A 15,169-nucleotide genomic window follows, 5' to 3' on the forward strand; every position below is an offset into this window, starting at 1 on the left:
ACACTATTTTGCTTAAATGGCTATGTTTTGACCTGCACTGCTTTGTTGTTATGCCCTCTTTTTTTATCTCAATCTCCTTTTTATTATCTACTTCTTCATTTTTATCCTTTTAATTAAGGGAAAAATAAATAAAAAATAGCAGGATATATTACAGTAACCCACTTTGATTTCCTATTAACTTGATTTGAAATTCTGTATTGCTCTATCTTGTTTTGACTGATTTTCCTCTATTCTGTTATGCTAGATAGTACCAAGTTTGAAAGTCTAGGCAACAACTATGAAGACAATAAGATCCATTGTGACGCCCATTCTGGTTGATTATTATCTTCTTTTGAAGTCCTCTAATGTCTCCAATGTTTTGGTTTTATTGGTCTTATTCTTTACTGTTTTGTTCAATTTTATTATAACTGATGATATAGACAATTCTTTTTAAGATAACGAGGCATTATGGTAACCATTGTTGATCACCTTGTATTTTGTTTTTATACTATGTGTTATGTCCATCCTTTTGATTTGACTGACTGTCCTGGTATGTCACATTTGGTTTTACTTTCTTCAAAAAAAAGTAGTAAGAACTGTGTGAGTAATAAAACCCAAAATGTGTAATTTGTCATTGTACAAAAGAGAGGAAAAGAAAGTTCTCTAAAAGATATAACTGCATATATATTTAAGTGTATAAGATAGATAACCATATTACTGAGTTTTGTTGGATTATTGAACAAAACTGTTCGCAGTCTCACTGTTTGAAAGTCCCCTCTATATGCTTTAATTTTGTAACTTCAACAACTATTTCTAAGATGACAATATGCAATTAACTAGTGATTTCCTACTGTTTATTTTTGCTGAAATTCTGTATAACTTGTACCCTTTTTCTGTTTTTTTTTTTTCTTTTTTCTTCCTAAATAAAATTAAGAAAAAAAAAAAAGCTGCATGAGCTAAAAATCCCTACAAGTGCCATGGAAGTACAATCACTCAAGCCTTTTGACACTAACAACCAGATTGCTTCAAATGCTGAGCATAAAACTCTTAAGACTTAATATTCACCCTACTGGACTTTACACTAGCTTTGTTTCCAATGTTTATATTCCCCTGTTTGTAACTTTTAAAATGATAATGTTTATCTTGTGCCTTTACATTTTAAAAATGTTTAACCTTGTTTCATTTATACAGGGGGTTACAGTTAAGAGCTTGCTATAGATCTTAAAAGAGACTTGAGACTTAAGACATCTCAGATAAAAATGTTAATACTTTGACAACTCTTGGAGATAGACTAAGTGTCTTTCATATAAAGGATGCACATGAGTCCTGGAGGCCAGGGATGGAATGTCATGGTTTATGTCGGTGGCCCCCTGGCCTCATGTGTTTTCATTGTACATTTGTGATCGGCTCAATGTCTAGTGCTTAGATTGATGGTGTCAGAGCTACACCCACCTAGGGGTGGAGCCAGCATACAATATAATGACCAAGAAAAGGTGTCTTTTTCTCTCTTGCCAGTTTCTACCTTGCTGTTTGCAGCCGCTATAAACGGCCACCCTGCCTTAGAGCCAACTAAATATAGACTAAAACCTCCAAAAACTATAAAAAATAAACCTTTCCTTTCCCAACTTTGGGCATCAGGTATTTTGTCTCGGTGACAAATAAAAAGTAACTAAGACAGCAGCTGAATTAAATCAGCATGGTGCTGAGCGGACCTGAAGAAAGCTGCCAGCACAAATAGAGATGTGGAAAAGACCAGTGAGGTGTTGTGCGTTTCTCTTAAGTGTTGTCATTTAAGCCATTGGTTCTCCTGGAGGAGCTCGTCATGACTAGCTTCTCCAGTAAGTTCAACCATTGTCATGGGAGGAACTTGGGACCTTGTTGGTGACAGTAGCTGTGGTTCACCTTGGGGGAGCTCTGGTCCTTAGATCAAGCATTGCTTTTGGCTCCAGAGGGGAAGATGTGTGCTGTTTAATGTCCAGGTGAAATTCATCATGCTGGTTTCCTGGCATGTACTCAACTGTTCTTATCATTGGTGGAGCTCGGGACTTCTGTGTGACTGAGGTTGGCTGTTGTGCTTTTCAGGGCAGTCCTGGTCCTTGTTTTGAGCATGACTTCCCAGCTCCAGTGTAGAACCCTCAACCTGCCAGCACAGCTCCTTCACCCCACTGGCACAAACTTTCTAGCTTCCACTGCTGACCTTTGAGCCTTCCCAGTATGGATTCATACAACAGGCTGGTGTGAGTCCTTCTCATGGGCTCTAGATGTCCAGTTGGACTCTTGGGAGGCACTGTCATGGGCTCTAGGTTTTCATCTAGACTCATGTAGGACATTGCTGTGGGATCCAGGCCCTTGGCTGAATATTCTGTCTTTAGTATTGTGGACAGATTTCCTGCACTTTCTGTGTTTAACTCTGGATGATCACTATAAAATAATTTTTATAAATTCTGTGTCCTGATTCTAATTGTTTTCCACACAACCCCTATAATACCCACTAATGGTATACTTCACTTGAGTGCTCTGGACCAGGGAGAATGGCAAGAATACGAACCAGAATGCTGTCAAGAATTCTACCGGCGCAGACTGGCTCGTTCTCTTCCCTGTGCAGCCTCCTGTGTATATTCTACACATTTTGACAGTAGAGTCTAACCCGTAAGTGTAATCGTAATTCCCATAAAAAGAGCTTCTGTCCTTCCTCATTATCTGCTTCCTTATCTCTTGAAAATGAGGAAAGCCTGAGAAAGGATTTGAAGGTGGGATAATGTGACCTTGACAAGAGCATGAGAAAATACAAGGACAAAAACAAGATAGCCATCAACAACAGGATGAAAGATTGCAGAGGTTTTGTAATGAAGATACTAACATCACATTTTTTCTGAGATAACTAAACTCAGTAATGTTACTATATGTCATAACTGACAGACACAAATATTTTAAAATTTAAGTACAATTTAAAATATCCAAAAAAAATAATTGCAAAGACTGGAGAACTTCATTATTGCTCTAGAAAGTATTTACTGAAAAAGGAAATGTCAGGTACATAGTACATACATACATTGTACACAGAATCAGCATCTTCTGTTAACAAATCAACCAAAAAATATTAACATTCATTGGTTACACAAAGGAATATTTTTGACTGACAGTGTTTATCTCTGAGACTATAGAATTTTGAAATTTTTTTAGATTTTCCTCCAATTAAGAGTTTTTGACTGAACTGAAAACACTCAAGCCATTTTAGCACTCACAACAGTTTAACACCAGCTAAATTCACTGCATGGTGCAATTTTTGCTTAATTGAAACAATTTAATATTACAGGAAAGGAAACCAGCATGTGTGTTTATTCTAATTTTTTAAAAAACATAAAAGACTACTTATAAGTGAGAAAACGGGGAAAGAGACAATGTATACCTAAAAATAATACTTCTTTATTTGTAGTAAAATTCTCTTAACTAACCAACTTCCCAAAGTCTGAAGAAATACGTAGTCTGGCTTTGTCAGTAATGCTGTTTTGTGGGTATGTGGTTATCTTTGCTCAAGTGCTACAGGATGTAGGCTGACCTTGCTGTTAAATTCTCCCACTGTGTCCTCTGAGATCTAGCTCCTTATTCCCATGATACATATCAGGCCATAATTTGCACAAACTCCAATTTTGATAAGAGAAACTTATACATATGGTAATCTATTCACAATCAACTGACATTTACTAAGTACCAGATAGATACTACAGTAGATATTTTCCCCTCTTCTTTACATATTTAAAATGGTGATTATTATCTTATGCTTTTCTTTGAAAACTACAATGCTTCCTAAGGAAACACAGTTCCTAGTATGACAGCAGACAACATTTTTTCAGATGAAAATATTTAGTGCTTTCTTAAGGATACTATGGGCACGGCTCAGCTGCCTAAGCAATAAAACATGCAGTTATATAAGCCATAAGGAATACAAAGAGAACTGAGTCAAACCAAACCCTCTGTTTCTAAATTTCTAGGCATTAAAAATAAACGTAAGATATAGTAAAGTTACAACTTTTTGTGACTTACACAGTATCTAGGACATTAATATTCATGAAAAATGAAGGATACAGCCAATGCACAGCACACTATAGTACACTAAAACACATGTGATCCTTTCACAAATACTAAAAGATACATGCACCCATGCACACAGAAAGAAATCTCATTGTGGTATACTTCAGGTTATTCACATGTCAGTTTATAACCTTTACTTCATAAGTTGAATTGATTTCTTTTGGTTATCACTATTTTAATACAAGAATCTTCTAAGAATTCTCTAAACACTGGTAACATTTTGCTCACTAACACCTTATTCTATAAATTAACACTAAAATATTTATTTTCAGTATGTTATTTATATTACATACACAAAATATCATGTATATTCCTTATTCAGTTGTCTATAAATCAAAAAACCTAAAATTATTAATGAAAACTGAAACCTTATTAAGATTTGCTAATCAGTTTAACATTTTCAGGTTTCTAAAATGTTTGCTAGATGCAATAATGATAAAACAATATAAAAATTACAAATAGCAACATGGTTAAGTATAGTACTTGAAACAAAGAAATTCTATAAAATTATTATATAGCTCAGAAAGCAAAAAAATCTTTGGATGAATTCTCAGTCTATTTTTAAAAGCAAAAGCATTCCTTATAGAAAAACAAGCTACAGAAACTTTAGAAAGGAGTCCTCTATTCTACCATTTCACTTAGAAGTTTATGTACTATGATGGAAGAAATGGAAAATATTTGCAAACAAAATGGTTAAAAATGTATCAATCAGAAAATCTTATAACACTGGTTATTAATTCTAAAAATAATCTATCATACAGTAACAATAACCCTGTCAAATAGGAATATTTTCCAGACTCAGCTACTTACAAATCTTAGGCACATAGTTACCAGATTCTACAGAACAGCATTCAACAACTGAACATGAGTACTCGCACTAGGTCATTTTGTTTCAAAGAAAATTCTAAACTATTTTTCCTCACAAAAATAGACAAATGTGGGAGGGGATTTAGCTCAGCAGCCTAAGCGCCTGCCTTGCAAGCATGCAGTCATAAGTTCGATCCCCAGTACCAAAACATAAAAAAAAATTTTTAAATAGACAAATATTAGACTGACCACTACAAAATTCTGCTTCCATGAAATCTGAAGAAATGAGGTTTAACATTACCTTTTAAGTTATTATTCCATGTTCTATAAAAACAGTACCAGGATTATCACTTTCCAATACTGCCTTTAAAACACACAACCCCAACATACCAATTATGGCATATACAAATTCTACTCTAAAGGGCTTGTTGCTTTCAATACAAATGTAGTCTGTTTACTCAGTTCATCATTCTGTAACTAAAATGACTTTAAAAAAAAAATAGAATCCTACAAATGCTGAGCTCTTGTACACTGTTGAAGAGATCATGAAACAGAAACTCAGACCACACATCTACACTATTCATTTAGTTTTTTAGGGCCGGAGATTTAGCTCAAGCATAAGCACCTGCCTGGCAAGTGCAAAGTCATGAGTTTGATCCTCAGTACAAAAAAAAAAAAAAAAAAAAACATTTAATTTTTAAAGACCAACCTTAAATGCTATTTTTAAGTTTTCTTTTTAAATCAAAAAAGTCTGCAGCATTTGTTACTAAATTACATAATAAGACCTGAGTTACCAAGTCCAGACTCTGAGTTGTCAGCCCTGCCATTCTCAGATCGGCAGTGACTTAGGAGTTTCTTGCTATAAAATGTCTTACAATAGTGGGTATTATTAAGATGTCCAGGATACATCAAAGGTCCACACACATAATCAATTTCTCAGAAAGTCGAACATCTAGTTCAACTTAAAGTAGAAATACTAATTCTCTCATATCTGTTGGAAGTTTCGCTTCATATTGATGTCTCTTTGAATGCTCCACAATAGGAAAATGTAAATTTTTCCTTTCACTGCTAGTTGTAATTCTTTCCAAAATTGGTAAAAAAAAAAAAAAAAAAAAAAAAAAAAATTCTGGAAACTATTACTCAGAAATAATTAAAGTAACACAGGGAAGGAGAGAATCCAAAGTTTTACAGAAACCAGAAACAACTGAAAAAGGTCACTAAGAGAACTGTAGTACCATGTCTGATACAGGACCTGGGCATTAGAGTACTTCTGAACCCGTTCTTCTCCTTATGCCCAAAGCCTCTTACTACAACTTAACCAGACAGGATGAACCCTTCCTTGTAGATATAACTGAGTGTAATGTCGTTAGAAATGGGAATAATTCTGCTGTGTATGTCAGAAGACCTCTTAATTTGGTCATCTGGTTTCGGCTAATAGTGACTTACAAGGCCTTCCTACATTTGTTCTTACTCTTCTTTGACCTTTACTTCACAGAAAAAAACAAACAAAACCAAAAACGCAGTCTTATAGAAAAAGTCTTACTGTTCTAACAACATCCATGCAATCCTAAGGAAAAGTTCTACCCTAAAGACATTTGTAAGGCTTTCAATAGTGAGATCTGCTCACTTCCCTAGGCATTCCATTGCACTCTACTTCAGTCACTGGGTTTTTCCAATTTTCCCAAAGATCCTGTCCAGCACAGGTCTTTGCACTTATTGTTCTCTTCCCTGTAATGTTCTTGTGTCCCCTTCTACTCTGGAATCTCCAATTAATCCTTCCGTTCTGAGGTTAAAAGTGGTTTACTCAGGAAAGTGCTGCTCCTCATCAGTCTTGCTCTCCTCACTGCACCTCTCCGGCCTCCTGTCTTAGCTATAAATAAAAAGCCACTTGTTTACATATCTTTTTCCAATCCTATACTATTTATTATTAGCTTCATTAAGGCTGTGTTGTATCTGTCTTAATTATTGTTTTCCCAAAACCAAGAGTAAAGCAGAGGTTTCAAAGGGAATCTAATTTTGCAATGAATTCCTGTACAATATAATGAGTATTAGTCTATCTTGGATGAAATCACCACTTTAGCAAAAGCAATAGGAAAGTAACAAGTCTTTGTGGGAGTGTGTAACAAATGAGGTAGCTGTTGAAGCAAGACCATTTATACTTTTATTCGCAAATACTCTAAATCTTCAACCAGCTGCTAAGCTAAGGATATGTGGCGATGTTCAATGAAAATACCACTGAATTTATATGGCAGATAAATTTCCTGGATGGAATCAAAGTGAGGATTTCAACCAAAGCCAACCATTCTTCAAATATATGAATCATCATAAGGAATAGTTAAGTGAAACATAACACAAAAAGTAGTAAGAAATTCAACCAAAGTTCTCTTGAATATAGTCAATTCAGTTCATATGAAATAAATGCTTGACTGATAGGACAAGTCACGTAAATAAATAAATAAGACTTCAGGACATAGCTGTGAAATGAGGATTTTACAAGATGATTATCCCTTTGGAAAATCTTATTATCCACATGTTCATAATTAAAGTAGATATTTCAAGAACTTTGGAAGCTAAGAATCATCTGAAATAGCAATGGAACTATTTGAAATCTGGTAGAGATTTACATGGTTACAGCACACTGACTCTGTTATCTGAGATAACTGCCAAATCTCTTAAGTAAATTTAATGTAGGACATTCAGGTCTGTGGGTCAAAAAGCTCCATAATTTAAATACCTAATATAGGAACTTTTCCTTTATTAAAAAAAAAAAAATAGGAGAGGCTACTTATTTTCCAGATGCCTTTAACTTGATAGAAATTGAGGAGAAAATAGGAAAAAATCTAATCAAACTAAACATTTAACTTAATATTAAGATCTAGAAACTTTAGGGAGAAATGAAGTAAAATGGGTTATTTTTCATCCTCTTACCTATCAATTCAAGGTTTTTAAAAAGTAAAACTGAAATAATTGTAATCTATTATCATGTCATTATGTGTTCTCTATATCATGCTTTTAATGATATTTATGGAGCAGGGTCACTATGAGTGTTTGCAATAGTAGATGAGGGAGTAGGGTAAGTAACACTATATACCTAGTGTACCTACAGAAACTATAGCACTTAGTCCCCACAACTAATCCATTTACAGATGCCATCCATGGAGGTGAAATGATTTGCAGGAAGTCATCAGGCTAGCAAGCAGAGTCAAGGTTTAATTCCAGGGCTATTTCCACAATATTCCAATGTCTTATTTTACCAGCTCTGTCAAAAATATTAATTATTGGGGCTGGGGATTTAGCTCAGCAGCATAAGCAGGCGGTCGTGAGTTTGATTCCCGGTACCGATAAAAATGAAAAAGACAAAAAAAAAAATAGTAATAATTATTCTTTCCACCCAAATAAATTTTATTGTTTATCTTTTCTCTCTTTCTCTCTCTCTCTCTCTGGTTTCTTGCTTGTTTGTCTGTTTTTTGAGACAGGGTCTTGCTATCTCAGCTAGGTCAGATAGCCTTAAACTCATTATGTGATCCTCCTGCCTCAGTCTCTGGGATTACAGGGATATGCTACCACACTGTCGCTTTCTCATTTTCTCTAAAAGATGTTAGCAGCCTTCACACTTTGTTCAACATTTTATAAACTAATGGAAAGTAGACAGCTCACCATATAAAAAAGCCCTCTCCTTAAGGCATCGTGTTTTCAGTATTTTTTCATGTTTTCAGTATTTTTTCAAACCTATCAACACTGAAGAGAACAGCTTACTTTGTCTTCAGTTACTCTCAGTGCTCAATATTCTCATTTAAACAACACGTACTAACTGCTAATTTCAAATTTAAGTGGGTCAACTTAATTTACTGCTGAGCATAAAAGTAATCATTGATTCCTAATTTAAATGTTCATGCAGTAAAAACACTTGCTCATCACAGTACTCTGAATAGCACAGGGGAATGAATTTCAGTCACAGCAACCAAAATACAAAATGTTTCATGCAGATCTTGCATTTTATCTTAGATGTAGGTAAATTTTACAATCTGTTCTACTTAATAGCTTAGTTTTTAATCCCTACCACCATACTTAGATTATAAACATTAACAATTCAAAAATTCCTCCTGTTTATTTTGTACCACCTAAGCAGTTATAGGATGTACCTGGTCATGTAGGGGCCTATTCTTTGAAACGCATAGCAATATGGTCTTTAATACAAACCATGAAAATGGTAAAGTGTGGATAATAAACTTTAAATTGTATGCTACCTCTTAATAATTCACAAATTTTTAACCTTTCATAGCTTGTGTTCCACTCAAAAGTGTAAAGTATTTCTTCTACTAAGAAGATGCATATGCATTTTATATAAAAATATTTTTAGAACTCTGAAACTGATGTAACTGTTAAGATTTGTATATGCTTTATTAACTTCTGTTTTACAGCTTTATTCTAATTTCAGATAACAAGTACCTGAAAAACATTTCATTTTGATCAAAAACTGCAAAATGTAGAAGTTATTACATAAGATGAAATTACCTTGTTTAGTTATAACTGAGTATGCAGCCAAAAATCCTCGTCCAGAATTATGGATTCCACTCATGAACAGCACTGTAATTTCATTGTTTTTTGATTCAATTGAATGGTTCACTTGTAACCCCAGACCACAGTATTTACCTAGAAATGAAGAAAAGAAAAAAAAAGGTACGTTTGACATGATTCTCGTGAAGTCAACAATATTTACAATGTATATAGCAGATCATAGTAAAAGAATGAATTGGGAATTAAATCAGTAAAAAATGAGTAGAATGTTTAATAATTTAAAACTACATTACTCTAGAGGAAAAAACTGTCAATAATTCTCCAAATAATTCAAAAGTACAGCTATCACTCATATTATAAGAATCAGTTTCTAGCAAAATATATATATATATATTCTTTAAAACAATAATGAAAAATTTTTTTAAAAAAATCAAAGCATTTCATGCTGGCAGGTAACCACAACATATTTAACATTCTCTCAGAAGAACAGATATATAAAAAGCAACATTCTCAAGACAGCTCTAAGATAAAAAGCCAAAAAAAAAAAAAAAAAATAAGCAAGAGATCCATTGATAACTATAAAATAGATTTCCTTATGTGGCTGGAAATTCGTCTCTCAAATTCTGACAAAAAGGTTCCAAAAATTCTCAGGGATATCATATTTACTAAAGAAAAGAGTATTAAAACTACACTGAGATACCAAGATACACCCATAAAAGGGATACAGCCAAGAACAGTGAACAAATGAAGCACAGATGACAAGGAGAAATCAGAACTTTTATACATAATACTTTTATGTATACAGTGAGACTACAAAATGAATGTTTTATAGAGATAGGCAGTCTGGACCTGGAGGGATACTCAAGGGAGGGGAAGGGAAAGACAAGTAAAAAGGATCAAGATTTGATATGTATATGTACCAGTATCCCATGATGAATATACTCATTGGGAATCATAAACAAATATTAATAAAAATTTATAAACTTTTAAAGTTTGCCAGTTTCTAAAAACAATGAACATAGACATATATATAGCCCAACAACTCACTTCTAGTTATTTACTGGAGGAAAAAAAATCTCCACAGAATAACAATGCAAATGGTCACAGCACTACTATTCATATCTGATTCAAACTGAAACAACCTGATTTACTTAATACTTAATGGATAAACAAAATGTGGTAGTGTATACCCTTACAAAGGAGCCACACACAGCAATACAAAGGAAAACTAATAGGAACGAACATGGAAAAATATCATGCTAAGTAAAAGAAGCCATTTATATAACACTTCTACAAAAGGCACATAAAGGAAGAGATAGGAGCAGGTTAGTGGATGCCTGATTTGCTCAGGGGAACAGATAAAAAAGAAACATCTCTATTTCAGGTCTGGAGATGAAGAAGAGAATTGATTCCATATAGGCACAAAAGAACCCTGTGTGATAAAATTTTTTGATATTGCATAAAACTTCTGTAACTGGATTTTATAATGTTTGTATAGTTGTATAAATTTATTCAAACTCATCAAACTACATATATTAAAAATATGTGAATTTCATGATGTGTAAATTATATTTTGACAAAGCTTAAGTAAGAAATAGACAGTAAAACAATATTTATTATGAGGATTCACTGTCACCGTTTTCTGCAAGATAAAATAGGTCACAGAATTAGATTGTCATAATTGAAAGACCTTTAAAGGTCTATTACAAATCCCTCATTTGGCAGTTGAAAGAATCTATGTGTTGGGGAGTGAATGTGACCATCCCTAATTGTTACACTGCAAAGTCTAATCGGTAATACTTGGGTAAATGACCTTTTGGGAAAAACTGGGTCATGAGGGCAAGAGCTCTCATGATGAGAATATGTCCTCATAAAAACAGAATCACAAAGCTGCTTCTTCTCTACTGTAATTCAAGGCACAACACAAGGGCAAAATCACCAGATATAAACCCAGAAGAGCACCCTGATATTAGACTTCCAGCATAAATAGCACTGTGAAGTAAATGTTGTGTAAGCCACCTAGTCATAGCACTTTTGTCTTAACAGCACAAGTGAACAGTTGTCTCTCTTGCTCTTTTCCATCCCTCACCAGCAATGGAGTTTATGGTGCTTCCCAGAGGCTATAAGAAGCATTTAAATGGCATGGGCTTCCCTCTTCTCCTAAGCAGAGGATGGTTACATTCAAGGAGTACTTCAAAACTGACAGTGATCCATCTGGCCGCTTTTTCCTTTCTACAGCAGCAACAATCCTCTTCTTGTTCCTCAACATCCAGTCAACAGTCTCATCCTTTAACTAAACCAGTAAATATCTGGTTTGTTTTTTGGCATAAATCACCTAATTCTACTCACTGCATTACTGCTAAATCTGATTTTCTTTCGAGATACTCATTTGCAGAAATTGACCCTATTCTTTCCAGACCACTCTATAAAACCACATTGGAACCAACATTTCAAAGAGTATATAAAAGTGCTATTCTGAAATTTCGCCAGAATTTTAAAAATGCATTAGTCCCTAAAGACTTTTTCCTACCTATTGCTAACTTAAAAAAAAAAAAAAAAAAACTCTGCACTTTAAATTTTACGCAAATCTATCCAAAACCAGTCAATTTCCTTAGAAAGCACAAACTGAGGTTAAACAGTTGTCAGTTAAGATAAAAACTCAAATTCTGAAATGTTCAGCACTGTTCATTGAATGTCATCCAGTTCTCTTTCAAGATCTAATTCTCCAAAGCACTATTATTCTCAATCTTATATCTAGGCAATAATTTTACAAGAAATTTTAGGAAAAGCAGAAAAATTTGTTTGCTCTATCAGGGAATAATTTCATGACTACCTATCAATGGAATAAAAGGCAAAAATGACATTGTATTCTACATATTGTGTTTCAGACATTTTCCTCTTACGTTGGTAAGCTATGTAATCTTTTACTATAGTGTATTCAATTGGCCTGATATATATTAGAAAGAAAAGACCCTCAAGCAAAATTTCTCCCCTTACACAGAAAATATATAGCATGTCTAGTAGAGAACGGCACCTATCATCTCACTTGAATTTTTAAAAGTGGTAGTGTGACCCTTTGATCATCACAAAAAAATTTTAGGATACATTTTTTTTTTTTTTAAAACAAAGAAACAACAAGAGCTAGGAATTTAGCTCAGTGGCGTAAGTGCCTGCCTGGCAAGTGTGAGGTTATGGGTTCAATCTCTAATACCCAAAAAAAAAAAAAAAAAAAAAAAAGAAAGAAAGAAAGAAAAGAAAAGAAACAACAGTCAAAAACTTAATACAAAAGGACAATAAGAAATGGATGACTACACACAGGGAAAAATCATGAAAGTATCTGCTATCGACACAGTGTTCTCATCTCATTTAATTGCAATTATCTCGTCACTTGAAATATGAATTAAATCAGCTGCAGAAACAAAAACATTGCTTTTAACTACTTTTGTTGTATGCAAACTCAAAGGGCAGTGCTAACCACGGGTAATATTAATTTTAAAAAATATGATAAAAAACCTGTTAACTTTCTAGGTGTTTTTTAAGTCTAACTCATACCAAGAAATAACCTGCCCTCACCACTTACTTGCAGCCTTGAGATGGCTGTTCCTCTCACGTGGCTCCTCCTTCAACTGCACATTTCCCAACTCACAAGTAATGTTAAGCACTTGGCAAAATATTTTGAGGAAGGAAGAAAAAAATTCACTTCTAATCTGGCAAACAAGATAATTCTTTAATTCCAAACACACAGGTTGGCCCTTCAAAGTTATTTATAAATCAACATAAAGCATATTACTGCCAACAGTTGCAGGCTCTGGTTGTTCTCAGAACTAGCTCAAAGCTCTAGAGATCTGCCATAATGAAAAGGAGAGTATTTTAAAGGATAATATAACCTTTAAGAAAACTGCAAATGGGAACTCTCTCCCTTGCCTGGAGACCAGACCACAGCTTCCTGTCAGGACCAGTGAGTCAGGTGGAGGCAGGGAATCCCGTCCCAGCCTGGTGAAACTCTCTCCCTCGCCAGGGGCCAGGCGGCCACTTCCTGCTGGGGAACAGTGAGTCCAGCCAAGCCATAGAACCCCCTCCTAGCCTGGTGGACCTCTCTCCCTCACTTGGAACAACACTTGAAGTGTGAAAATATAGGAAAATGACGAAACAAAAGACCAAAATGTAATCTCAGACATCCAGCCCATATCAAGAAAGCCTAGGAGCCATGTGCATAGAAGAAAATACATGCCACATAGCTGAAATACCTGAAATAATAGTAAGTGAAATAAAGAAGCAACTCTGGGAAGCCTTAAAGAAATTCAAACTAGAAATAATCTCTCAAGTAAAAGAAGAAATGATAAAAGAAATGAAGGAGATGCTGAATATATCTAAAGAAGACACAGTTAAAAAATTGGAGGAAATAAACAAAAAGATAGAATCCCTGGAAGAACAATATAAGAAACAAACGAAATATATAAAGCAGATGCAAAGAGATATACAGGAAATAAAAAACTCCATTGAAAGTTGTAAACACCGCCTCAATGAATGTGAAGATAGAATTTGAGACCTGGCAGACAAGACTGCAGACAGTGAACAGGAAAGGAAAGATCTTTTAAAAATAACAAGAAATCAGGAAATAACAATTCAATACCTGCAAGATGACAAAAAGAGGAACAACATAAGGTTGACACAGATAAACGAAAAAGAAGGGCACATTATAAGGGGTATTTAGAGAAGTAATAGCTGAAAATTTCCCAAACATGAGATTGGAAACTGGTATCAAGATCAATGAAGCATATAGAACTCCAAATAGCCATAACCAAAATAAAACTACACCCAGACATATAATAATGACCATCTCAGAAACTGAACAAAAGAATAGAATATTAAAAGCTGTCAGAGAGAAAAGACAGATCACCTATAAAGGAAAACCTATCAGAATCAAAGCAGACTTCTCAGCACAAACAATAAAGTCAAAAGAGCATTGAGTGAAGTATTCTAGTTCCTAAAGGAAAATGATTTCCAACCTAGGCTGATGTACCCTAAAAACTGTCCTTCAAAATTGATGGAGAAATAAGATACTTCCATGACAAAGAACAGGTGAAGAACTTCACCATCACCAAGCCAACCCTGCAAAGAATATTGAAAGACAGCCTAGATACACTTAGGAAAAAACCACTAAACAAAGCAGACAATTAAACAGAGCAGAAAGATAAAGATGCAACAGCAGAAAGAAAACATGACAACAATAAAATATATAACAGTTATAACCATTAATGTAAATGGTCTCAATGCACCAACTAAAAGAAACAGACTGGCAGAATGGATCAAGAAACAAAATCCAACCATATGCTGTCTACAAGAAACCCATCTAACCCAAAAAGATACTCACAGACTAAAAGTCAAAGGATGGAAAACAATATTTCATGCAACAGGAACCCAAAAAAAAGCGGGGGTAGCTACTCTGGTTGCAGACAATGTTAACTTAAAGCCAATAATGATCAGAAGGTATAAAGAAGGTCACTACATACTGGTTAGGGGAAAACTCCAAGAGGAAGAGATAACAACCTTAAATACATATGCACCAAACTCCAGAGCACCCAGTTATATAAAACAAGAACTAACAGAAATGAAAAACCAAATTAGCAGTAACACAATTCTAACAGCACATCTTAACACACCACTGACACCAAAGAAGAGATCAACCGGACCAAAAATCGGCAAAGAAATAAAAGAACTGAATCGCACCTGTGAACAAATGGACTTAATAGACATAAGAGTATTCCACCCA

At 34.4% G+C, this 15,169-nt stretch overlaps 1 protein-coding gene across 1 annotated transcript in view; it reads right to left on the reverse strand.

Annotated features, from left to right (window-relative positions):
- Positions 1–15,169, reverse strand: part of Dcbld2 (discoidin, CUB and LCCL domain containing 2) — a 120,413-nt gene that overhangs the window by 34,011 nt on the left and 71,233 nt on the right. Inside the window, exon 3 of the mRNA XM_003469218.5 lies at positions 9,394–9,531. Coding sequence (XP_003469266.1) covers positions 9,394–9,531 — 138 coding nt within the window. The remainder of the gene's footprint in view (positions 1–9,393; positions 9,532–15,169) is intronic.

This window comes from Cavia porcellus, unplaced genomic scaffold (assembly GCF_034190915.1).
Source record: "Cavia porcellus strain 051 isolate PalLab524CR breed Dunkin Hartley unplaced genomic scaffold, mCavPor4.1 scaffold_15, whole genome shotgun sequence".
Taxonomy (NCBI): Eukaryota; Metazoa; Chordata; class Mammalia; order Rodentia; family Caviidae; genus Cavia; species Cavia porcellus.